Source organism: Cervus elaphus, chromosome 33 (genome assembly GCF_910594005.1).
Source record: "Cervus elaphus chromosome 33, mCerEla1.1, whole genome shotgun sequence".
Classification (NCBI taxonomy): Eukaryota; Metazoa; Chordata; class Mammalia; order Artiodactyla; family Cervidae; genus Cervus; species Cervus elaphus.
In genome coordinates, this window is record NC_057847.1 from 24,054,796 (window position 1) to 24,067,439 (window position 12,644).

General features: G+C 38.3%; 1 protein-coding gene across 1 annotated transcript in view; it reads right to left on the minus strand.

Moving 5' to 3' along the window:
• Window positions 1-12,644, minus strand: part of MTX2 (metaxin 2) — a 69,242-nt gene that overhangs the window by 36,908 nt on the left and 19,690 nt on the right. Inside the window, exon 2 of the mRNA XM_043894424.1 lies at window positions 393-440. Within this exon, the coding sequence (XP_043750359.1) occupies window positions 393-440 (48 nt within the window). The remainder of the gene's footprint in view (window positions 1-392; window positions 441-12,644) is intronic.

The following is a 12,644-nucleotide window of genomic DNA, read 5'->3' on the forward strand; positions in this document are numbered from 1 at the left end:
ATACAAGTTTAGGTAAAATCTCCTAGACAAATTATACAAGGGAATTCCTTCTTTATGTTTCATGTTCTCTTTGCATTAAATTGCATTATCGATGGGTGTTTTTTATAATAAATAATATATTTTGATGTATTTGATATATCTGGGCTTCCCAGGTGGTTCAGTGGTAAAGAATCCACCTGTCAATGCAGAAGTCACAGGAGACGCAGGTTTGAATCCTGAGTCTAGAAGATCCGCTGAAGGAGGAAATAGCAACCCACTCCAGTATTCTTGCCTGGAGAATCCCATGGACAGAGGAGCCTTGGGCTACAGTCCGTGGGGTCACAAAGAGTCAGACATGACTGAACACACATATTTTGATATGAAGCCATTTTTAATGGAGAATAAGCACCTACCTTTCAGTTGCTGATACAATGTAGCATTTTCAGGCCAAGGTTCTGCAGCTGTGGAAACAGGTACACAGGGCAAAAATATATCAATAACCAACCAAATTAATAAACACATACATTTGCCTGGAGCATTTAATGTCAAGCATAAATTGCCAAGGATCAAATTACCAAGGATACCTTAAATATGGCAACTAATCACATTACTGTAGATTCTATGAGAACCTATATAAGCAGGTTAGATAATTTCATTTAAATGAATGTTTGATGGCAGTTTAATTTTTTATGGGGAGGAAATGGAAGACATTTTGCCCAATCAAAAGTGAAAATTTAAAAAATAAAACTGCCTATATGCTACTATTCCTTTACCCTCCTTCAAACACAGACATATCCAAAATGATATTCATACACATAAAAAGACACTGAATTTCAGCTCACTATCAAAAAGAAATATAGTGAAACAATATTTGTATTTTACTGTAAACTTTTAACAAAGTAAATTTTCAGAAGACACTGTACGAAAGAATCAAATCTATGCATATCAGGCTGTGCGTCTTTCCTTATAAGCTGATAGTATTTAAACATTGGAATCCTGTTGTCTATGTTTAATTGCCTTGAGCCCACCAACATCATCTCACAAAAACAGAGAATACGATGAAACAGTAAGTCCCTATCAAAACAATGTGAAATAAAGCTGGTGAAGCTCATTTTAGGCCTAAAGTCAGGCTTGACCTTGACTCTCAACCTCCCATCTAGAGAAGACTCCAGCTACAAAGAGTATTAGCAACCTACCAGTGCTTGGAGAAAGCCCTAGATTTGAATTTGTTTAATCAACTGCACATAAGAAGCAGTGCCTCCACAGACAGAATATTCAGGATATTATTTGCTGAATTCTTTGTAAAATCCATAAAACATCAAAATCACCAATTCTAACACACTAACTATATTTGCTGTTATCAAGAAAGTCAGTCATATATATGAAATTTGATTAACTTTTCTTATGGTGTTTAAACTAACACAGTCTCTGTGACATAGCAACAAATTATTTTTTAATATATACTTCTAGTTGGTTTTTTAAAAAAGAAATTTATACACATGAAGCATTTTTTCTTTTAAGAATGATCATTTAAGATGTATTCACTCAAACAGTCTTAGGAGTGGGTGGGAGGTGGACACCTTAATTTGCTTTTACTTCCACTTTAGAATGAAAAGAAAAAGTTGTAGTAATTATTATAAACTGTAAAATTTGGTTTGGTCTGGGCTACACAAAATTAAACTTATACTTAGGGACACCATGAAATCACCAAGCAAATAATTCATAGTTTTGTACAGTTATCCACAATATTACAGACCTTCCTCAACTTACAGTGGAGTTACATCCTGATAAACACACTGTAACTTGAAAATGCATTTAATATACCTCACCTACCAAACATGATAGCCTAACCTAGCCTACCTTAAACGTGCTCAGAACACTTACATTAGCTTACAGATGGGCAAAATCACCTAACACAAAGCCTGTTTTGTAATAAAGTGTTGATAATATCTCATGTCATTTATGGAATACTGTACTGAAAGTGAAAACAGAAAGATTTTATGGGTATAAAATGATTTTAACTGTACCAGTTGTTCACCCTTGCGATTTCTGGCTGACTGGGAACTCCGGCTCCCTGCAGCTGCCCAGCATCAAGATAGAGTATCTCACTACACATCACTAGCCCAGGCAAAGATCAAAATTCACAATTTGAAGTACAGTTTCTACTGAATGCATATCATGTCTACACTATTGTAAAGTCAGAAAATTCTAAGTCAAACCATTGTTAAGTTGGAGACTGTCTGTATACATATATATAAAAGCTACCGAACTTCAACTCACATACCAAAAAGGCAGCGCAATTAAATACTTACTACGTTACTGTAAACTTTTAACAAAGTAAAATTTCAATAAGAATCCAATTAACCAGTGTTAACAGTTTTAAAAATAAAAGACACAAAAAAAAAAAATAAATAAATAAAATAAAAGACAGGGAAACAAAAATAAGCTGACATCTGCAAACTACTCAAAAATAACCTTTTAGGATAAACTATATGGTCAGCACACCTATACCGTTTACATTCATATGAGAACAATACTGTGAGGTTCATTTGTTTTAAGAATCATCAAAGATTCAATTATCTTATTAAAGCAATAAAGCAAAGGAATAAAATTTACAAAAGTTCCAAAGACACTGAATTTAAGTTCCTTGAGGGCAAAAATGTGTCACATGCATTGTGTATGCCACACTGTGCCAAGTTTTGCATACAGTTGGTGTTCATTAATCATGCATGGAAAGAAAAGGGATATTAAGCTTATCACTCAATTCCCTAAACATTCTGGCTAATCAAAGTTTTACTAATCAATATATTAAAGTACTAGGGTGCTCTAATTAAATATTCTGATAATTTTAATTTTTGATTAGCTATTTGTATACATACGAGACCATGAATTACAAATTTTCAAAAGAGTAACATACATTTAGCATTAAATATATGCTGAATATAATTGAAGTGTTCTTTAATAAATCAGAAGCTAAAGTCACTACTCTGCAATATCAGAGGTCTCATAAGAACAGGAACTTATGTTTACAATTTGAGTTAAAAATTCATTTATCATCACCGGCCGCACTCCTATTCTCCTGATCTAATACAACCGGCATATTTAAAAGAAATCTTGTAACATATGACTCAACCACAAATAAGAATAAAGGAGTTGGGGCTTCTCTGGTAGCTCAGGGGTAAAGAATCTGCCTGCCAATGCAGGAGACATGGGTTTGATCCCTGGTTCGGGAAGATTCCACTTGCCACAGAGCAACTAAGCTCATGTGCCACAACTACTCAGCCCAGAAACCAGAACTACTAAGCCCATGCACCACAACTACTGAAGCCATTGTGCTGGAGATATAGAGTTCATGCGCCACAAAAAGAGAAGCGGCCGCAATGAGAAACCTGTGCACCACAACAAAGGGTAGCGGGCTCACTACAAGTAGAGAAAAGCCCATGCAGCAACGAAGACCTAGCAAAACCGAAAATAAAGAAAGAAAGGAAGAAAAGAAAATTATTTTTTTAAAGTTGTTATTAAGAACCTACAGCTGAAAATGGGGTTGGCAGAGTATATTTTTCTTTATCCAATTTCTGCTCTCAGAAACTATTACTGAAAATAAATTCTCAGAAAGTAACTCTGCCAAAACATTTGATGTTGTCTTCACAAACAGAAAAAAGAAAGAAAAGAAAGTGAAGTTGCTCAGTCGTGTCCAACTGTGACCCCGTGGACTGTAGCCTACCAGGCTCCTCCATCCATGGGATTCTCCGGGCAAGAATACTGGAGTGGGTCACAAACAGAACATTTCATTTAAAAAGGGAAGGCAAGCTGATATAAACCTATATAACCATGCTATTTCAACAGCTTGAAATTCCAGTACATCCACAGAGCAGAAGGCAAGAAATGGCAGAGTATGCAAGGAATGATCTCACCCATGAGCAGTTCAGAAAATATAAACATCATTGATTTAAGTGCATCACCTATGTGAATCAGCTCACATTTTAAGCATGACATGGGAGAAGAAATAGCTGGTGTGTTATTCAATAGAGAGACAACAGCAAAAATCCTAAATTGTGTGGCATAGCATTGGATCTACAAATCAACCATGTAGCTAGCTATCTCTCTAGGAAAGAAGCCTTCATAATAAGTCAGTCTAGGAATCATAAACATTATACACACACAACAAATACAAAGCCTATTTCTTGGTTTGGGTAATATTATATAAAGCCTTTTCACTGAGAATGCCTATTATGTGAAAGAGAAAGTCCAAAAGTACAATTATTCCCCACTCCTCACTCCTCTTTCCAAAGGTCAAGCAAGTCAATACCCACGCTTGCCCTTGATCATGTATAAAAGAGAGGGAGAGGAAGAATTCAAAACCATAGTACTGATAAAAGCCTTAAATATCTCAGCATTTAAAAAGAAAAATCTTTTTAAAACAGTATTAAAACATTTTCATCTCTTACTAGTTTTACCTCAGTCAACCTAAAATGTTTTAGACCACACTAACCCATCCAACAGTGAATAAAAATTCCATGACTCATCCTACTTTCAAGTTCTACCACCAAAATCTCTCCCTGATGTGAAGAGCCTTTTTAGACTTGCCTTAAGGAAGGACCAGTCTTAGAATAAATATAGAAGGTTAGACTAAAAGTTTCTGGAAAGGAGACTGATTAAAAAAATGGGGACTGAGAGAGAACATTGTCCAAGGCTGTCAAAATACAAGACACTGGTATAATCAGCATATCAAAAGTAGACTTTATGCTTAATACACCTTAATAGTTCTGTGGCTTTTGGAATAAAGATCAACTTGACCTTACACATCGCTCTCTCTACCTCTCTGGCCTCATCATTCTTTTCCAACCTCTCTGTACATCAGCCACACTGGCCTTCACCCAGTTTCTGAATGCATCATGTTTCTTCCTGCACCAGAAACTCATCTAAGCTGTTTCCTTTGTTGTTGCTGCTGTTGTTGTTGTTCAGTTGCGTCCAACTCCTTGTGACCCCACGGACTGCAGCAAGTCAGGCCTCCCTGTCCCTCACCATCTCCGGGAGTTTGCCCAAGTTCATGCTCACTGCATCAGTGATGTTGTCCTGCCATCTCATCCTCTGACGCCCTCTACTCTTTCTGCCCTCAATCTTTCCCAGCATCAGGGACTTGCCCAATGAGTCATCTGTTCACATCAGATGACCAAAATACTGGAGCTTCAGCTTCAGCATCAGTCCTTCCAGTGAATATTCAAGGTTGATCTCCCTTAAGATTGACTGGTTTGATCTCCTTGCTGTCCACAGGACTTTCAGGAGTCTTCTTCAGCACCACAGTTCAAAAGCATCAATTCTTTGGCTTTCTGCTTTTTTTATGGTCCAGCTCTCACAACCAAACATGACCACTGGAAAGACTGTAGCCTCGACTATGCGAACCTTTGTCAGCAGAGTAATATCTCTGCTTTTCAACACACTGTCTAGGTTTGTAATGGCTTTCCTGCCAAGAAGCAATCATCTTATTTCATGGTTGCAGTCACCATCCACAGTGATTTTGAAGCCCAAGAAGAGGAAATCTGTCACTACTTCCAACTTTTCCCTTTCTATTTGCCATGCAGTAATGGGGCCAGGTGCCATGATCTTAGTTTTTTTTAATATTTAGTCTTTAGCCGGCTCTTTCACTCTCTTCCTTCACCTTCATCAAGAGGCTCTCTAGTTCCTCTTCGCTTTCTGCCATTAGAGTGTTTCCTTTACCCTGGAGCAATCTTCCCCTCCCACTATGTCCTTATATCTCAGCAAAAACATCACTTCCTTATGTTGGTCCAGCTTCATGGACATACAAGCTGAGCAGCTGCACAGGGCTGGTACTTGAAGGGTTCTACTCTCAGTTAAACAGTCTACTATAGAGAAGGAAATGGCAACCCACTCCAATGTTCTTGCCTGGAGAATCCCATGGATAGAGGAGCCTGGTGGGCTACAGTCCACAGGGTCGCAAAGAGTCGGACACGGCTGAGCGACTACATTTACTTACTTACTTATGGCAGTCCTAGAATTCTTTTAAACAAAGGGCCTCCATATTTTCATCTTGCACTGGGCCCTACAAATTATGTAGCTGGTCCTGTCCTCAGGGAAACTTCAGGGACCTCTAGAATAGTTCAAACCCTCTCTTCTCCAAGCTTAAATAGCATGTACACTCCTTTGTACCACTTACCATAGTCAACATTTTCACAGGGGTTTGAGGACTATTCATTTATCTCCCCCACTAGAATGTAAGCCCCATGAATTCAGTGTTCAGTTCTGATTTTTACTTACCACTTCATTCCTAGAATCCAGCACCAAATAGGCAATCAGTAAATGTTGGTTGAATAAATGTTTGTTTTTACTATTACTGCTATCATTATTGTTAATGATTCTGTACTGTTAAGGCTAAAAAAAAATGCAGCAGAGAAGAACAAGAAAACTACTCAAAATGGCCAAAAAAGGTAAATTTTTATCCCTGGTGGCTCAGATGGTAAAGAATCTGCCTGCAATGCAGGAGATCCAGGTTTGATCCCTGGGTCGGGAAGATCCTCTAGAGAAGGAGGTTGCAGAGTCAGATATGACTGAGAGACGAACACACACATTGGGGTTCTCTGGATAAAGTGAAAGTGAAAGTGAAACTGGCTCAGTCATGTCTGACTCTACGACTGTAGACTGCAGTTCTACAGTCCCCCATGGACGGTAGTTCACCAGGCTTCTCTGTCCATGGAATTCTTCAGCAAGAATACTGGAATGAGTTGCCATTTTCTTCTCTAGGAGATCTTCCTAACCTGGGTCTCCTGCATTGCAGGCAGATTCTTTACCAACTGAGCCCCCAAGGAAGCCCCAGAGAACTCCAACTCTACAGCCAATAACACAACTATAAAAATATTAAACAGCTCCCTGAAACAGCTGGCAGAATCTAATCCTGTAAACTTACCCTGAAACTGGAAATCTGTTTCTGATTTCTATCAAATACATAATTTCCATCAGATAATACTGTTGCAATACTCCTAAGGCCATCACCAATGCCCTCAACCATCTGACAAGTCATCTCACTATTCCCCTCCATATTCTTTAACTCTAACCTAGGGATTACCACTTTCTAAAATCTCTTGTCCCCATCAATAAAATATTTGAGTAGGCAGACCCAAATAGATTTGGAAATCATATGGCTAATATTCCTAATCTAGTGAATCATGCACATTACAAAATACACTAAAAAAAAAAAACAGTTAAAAAGTTGAAACCTAAATTCCAATATTTCTTTTCTGTACTTGAAAGGATTATATAGCTTAAAACCCCTGTGAAGTGAAGTTGCTCAGTCGTGTCCGACTCTTTGCGACCCCATGGACTGTAGCCTACCAGGCTCCTCTGTCCAGGGGATTTTCCAGGCAAGAGTACTGGAGTGGGTTGCCATTTCCTTCTCCAGGAAAACCCCTATATGTACACCTAACCCCACTTTAGAAAACACGGTTCGAAATAAATAACTCCTTATTTGCAGTTTCATCAGGGAACTCGGCCATTCACACGCCCTTGATCAAAGACAAGTCCTCCTCTATCCTAGGGAAGTCATCTTTTTGACCACAAAAAGAGCTTGGAAAGAATACACACAAATCAATGTGGGGTGGGGGGAAGACCTGACTACCCAACCAGCTAATAATAGGACCCTTGCATCTTACCAGAATATTTAAAATTTCCCCCGTATACTTTATACTTTCTCACCTTAGTGACTTTGCTCAGACTGTTACCTTCTACCCAGAATACTTCTTCCCACTGCATGACCAAATCCTACACCTTTTTCAAGACCAAGCCTCCATCAAGAAGGCTTCTGTAACTAAACAAATCTAATTTCTCCTCTATCTCTACTGCTCATAGCAGTTTGCACTTGTCTTATATCATATATTGCTTTCTACTCTATTATTACATCAATATCTTATCTTCCTTTCTAGGCAGTAAGTTCCTAGAATGTGAAAATTCCCATGATCCTGAGAGTATTTATTAAAGACTCAGCTTCTCAACTGCCCCAAACTGAATACAATATTAATAACAATGTATACACTATATGGAAAGATATGAAATTCAAATTAAGCAATATTTAAATTACTTTGGTCTAAGTATCATTTAAAAACTAATCTTTATCACAGGAGTTCCAAGGTAAAATTACCCACCTTTCAGAAATTAATTCTTTCACAATCAGAAACTACTATCTCATTTTCATACCAAAGAAATAACTTACACTAAGACATTCCTAGTGACCTATATTAATTCATTTTTAAAAATTACAATGACTTCCCATTCCCTAGCAAAAGATCCATGAAAATGTTTATAACTTTTATAAAGAAGAAATATACTCCTATTTGATAGGTATAAATTTAAAACATCTAGAAATAAAGCAAATATTGGAGCACCTCAACACTTCCTATTCAAATAACACTGTTAGAAGTCTTTTAACCCCTTTGTCCTTTACTGTCTTTCCAATTTTGTCTAGGTAAAATTGTCTTGAGAATTTTACACTAATGTCTCTTTTACTAGGAGCAAAGGTTGCAACCTTTAGTGAGATAGAGGGCTTTTTTATGCAAATGAATTTCAAAGCTTTTCAAAGATAATTTCTATCTCCTATAAGTATTTAGGTTGGAGGAGAAGAAAGTTTAGAAAGAGAGGGAATACACACTCTTGGACTTGTGAAAACCCTAACATAAAATAAATAAATAAACAAATAAATTTATGCTAGAAATACGTATATGGTAAAATAACTCTCACAGACCCCCAAAATACATATTTGATTCTCATTTAATTCTCTTTAAGGTACCTACTACTTTTAAGTTTTATCAACCAATACAACAAAAACACCAACATTCTTTACTATTAATCCATTACAATTTTTAGAGAAATGACTACTGCCAACAAATTAACATATGTATATACCTAAGATTCTTAAATACTCCATTTTACCTGCAGTATTCTCTCAAGTATCAAGTTGGGTGATAAGTCATTCTGGTGCCAGATGATCTGTCTATTCCACTCAATTCAGGGCATTCCACTCATTTCACAGCATGAAAGTGCTATGACCTAATAAACAAGTCTAATTCCAAAGTCCACCTCTTGATGATCTAATCTAAAAGGACAAGAGAAGGGCAGTGAAAAGAGATGCCCTCTCTTGTTGATTTTTTTTTTTTTTAAGTTCTGCATTCTTAATGTACCACATGACTCCTCTGGCATATGAACACAGGTGAAGACATAATTTGTAGAATAAAAGGCACTAATAATACATGCTGCTTTAGAACTGTCATATTTCCAATCCATCAAATTGATTAATGCTATAATAACTCTACACAAACCTATCATTTGTACACTAATGAAGTCAAACCCAGTTTATCCTTAGGCAACTACACTCCAAAAGCTCATAGATGTCATCTCTTCAGCTTCCAAAGACTATTTAGACAGTGTAATACAAAAGGAGTAAGAAACATATGTAACCAATCTCCAAATTTGGATGTCTTTCTGCCAAAGGTGTAAATGCAAATACTACTAATATAACAAAATGCTCAAAGAACATCTGGCAGCTCTTAAAACATGGACAAGTTGCTGCAAGACACACAGAGAAAAGGAAATAAATTTACCAGTTTGTCATAAATACTATATTGATGATCTCAGTGATATCAACATAGCCACTAAGTTCAAAACCTGCTAAGTTTTAGGAAGTTATAATATGAAGCCTTCATTTAAAACAGATTTTCAAGACGTTTAGACTTAAAATATAATGACATGTAACCTTATCAAAACTAGAATTTTAAGAACTATTAAACCTGTAATTCTATTTTCAAATTACAGTACAATTTAAATATAACACTATATCCCAGGTAATACTGATGATGAAATGATTAAATGACAATGTCCCCGAGGCACTGTCTCTTAGGGGATGTTTAATGATACTACAGAGGATGTGTAAGCAGGAAGTGACTCTTCACCTAACAGGAGTTTAAAACCATTCTCCAATCACCTCAACAGTCGGAGATCAATGTTCAACATGTGGGAAAGTGGTCCATGTATTTTATAACTCAGGGAATAGAGCCAATATTTTATAATTATTATTAGTGAAGTACAACCTTTAAAAATTGTGAATCACTATGTTGTACACCTGTAATTTATACAATATTGCACATCAACTATACTTCAATTTTTAAGAAAATTTAAAAAAAGAAAGTGGCTCCTGTTAGCAAATGGAGAGATGCAGTGTCATGTTGTCATTTCCATAAACCTAAAATACTGACAGGTAGTATTCTGTAACATAGTAGTAAGGTTACTCTCTTAGTCCATTTGGGCTACTATAACAAAATACCACAGAGAGAGTGGCTTACAAACAACAGAAATTTATTTCTCACAGTTCTGGAAGCTCGAAGTCCAAAATCAGAGTGCTGGCACGGTTGGGTTCAGGTAAGAGACGTCTTCCAGGTCACTGACTACTGACTTCCTGCCAGGTCCTCACATGGTGGAAGGGGCTAGGGAGCTCTCTGGGATCTCTTTTATAATGGCACTAATTCCTAATCACCTCCCAATGGCCCCCATATTCTAATAACATCACTTTGGGGATTAGGATTTCAACACATGAGTAGGGGGAAGGGGGATACATTCATAGGAGCCACTTAAAAAATAAACTGCAAGGAAGTGCAGATAAAAAGATTAAAGACTACCTTAGATTGAAATAAGGGCCCTGAAGCAAGAAGCAGACATTCTAAGACAGACTGGAGAAGTGTAAGATAAATACAAAGGGACTGCCAAACTCTAAAAGAAGATCCACACTAGAACCATTTCCTTGGCTTGATCAATCAGTCCTTAAGGAGAAAAAACTTGTTGACTGACATCAAAATTCACTGAATATTCTTTATTGCTTGTTGTATATATGTAGTAAACTGTATATAGCTTTCATTTTAGAAAGTAAATTTAGTCACATTCTACAAATCTGCTTTATCAGTCATTCAACATATAGTCACAGAACACACACACACATATTTTATATATATAAAATATACCCCCCCCCCTTAAATATAGTGTACCACGCACCAGTCTAAGCACTTAAGGATAAAATTACAAAGAAAACCAAGTACCTGCCTTTAAGGTACTTAGACTTTAGTGGTACCATATGGCCCATCTCCATATTTTTTATCTTTATAATACTAGAGCCCATCTGAAGATAACAGTAAGGATTACCTGATACGGCTCAGTGGTAAAGATTACACCTGCTAATGCAGGAGTTGAGGAGACGTGGGTTCAATCCCTGGGTTGGAAAGATTCCAACCTGAAGGAGGAAATGGCAACCCACTCCAGTATTCTTGCCAGGACAATTCCATGGACAGAGGAGCCTGGCAGGCTACAGTCCATGGGGTCACAGAGTCGAACACAACTGAGCAACTGAGCACACGAGCATGCATGCTCACACACACGATACACTCGCAACAAGTCTTAATTCTATCAACATGTTACAGACAACTAAGAACTACATACAACAGTGCACAATCTCCAGAATGCCAAAGGAATGCCAATCTACTGAGCCCACGGGAGATAAATCATCAGTCTCACCAACCCATCATCAATATCTCCAACCACCCACTCATTTGTAACAAAGTGGTAAACAAAAGACTAAAAACACTCAAAGTGAGGATATATGACTGAGTGATACATTAGATAAATGGGTTCTAATACCCTGCCATTCAGGAAGCAGAGGAAGAAAAGCAAAACTGATTAAAAATTCAGGAAAACTAGTAAGGGGCAGAACTTCCTCCTTACAACCAAAGTGGGAGCCCAAATGAAACTAGAGAACAATGAAGATCTCCTTCTGGTCAAAATCTAACTAGAAAGAGAACAAGATGGCAGAGGGGTAGGTGGACGTGGAGCACATCTCTCTCCACGGATACATCAGGAATATATCTTCAGACACAGAAGTGCATGCAGAACACCAGCTGAGAGCGGACAGGAGTACCTGACCAGTGGAAAAGAATATATAGAACCACCCAAAACTCGGTAGGACAAAGGAACTAGGAGGAAAAACAGGAGTGTCAGTAGGACTGGACCTGCCCTCAGCCAGTGGGGGAACTGAAGCAGGGGTCCAATCCCCACATTGGGGAAACTGTCTAAGTCAGAGGAGAAACATTTGAGGCTGAGAGTGAAACAGCTGATCTGTGGCAGCCTAAATGGAATGAGAATCAGACAGTCCTTGCTGCAGCCATACATACCCCAGACAGGAACACAAGTCCCCTAGAAAGCGCAGCAGCTGGGAGCTGGAGTTTAGGAACTGTGGAGCAATCCCAGGGCGAGGGCTGCTGTTGGCTGCGAAGAGACGGGATCGAGGAGATATGAGGGAGGAGGTGGGAAATGCCTGTGGAGGAAAGCCAGGCAGCCTTGGAAGCAAGGCAATACTGCTGAGTCACGTGTAGGGGTTAGCCATCACCATAGCCTCCCATCAAACGCCTGAAGCACTGAACTACAGAGTAGGACCCCACCCAGGGTGCCCCTTTGAGTGCCTGACGCACCGATCTACAGAGTAGGACCCCAACCAGGGGGGCCCTTCTATGTGCCCGATCCACCAAACAACAGAGAAGGAACCCAGGCAAGGGAGCCCTCTAAGTGCCTGAACAGGCAGAGCTACAGACAAAGACTGGCCAAAGGGGCCTTCTGATTGCCAG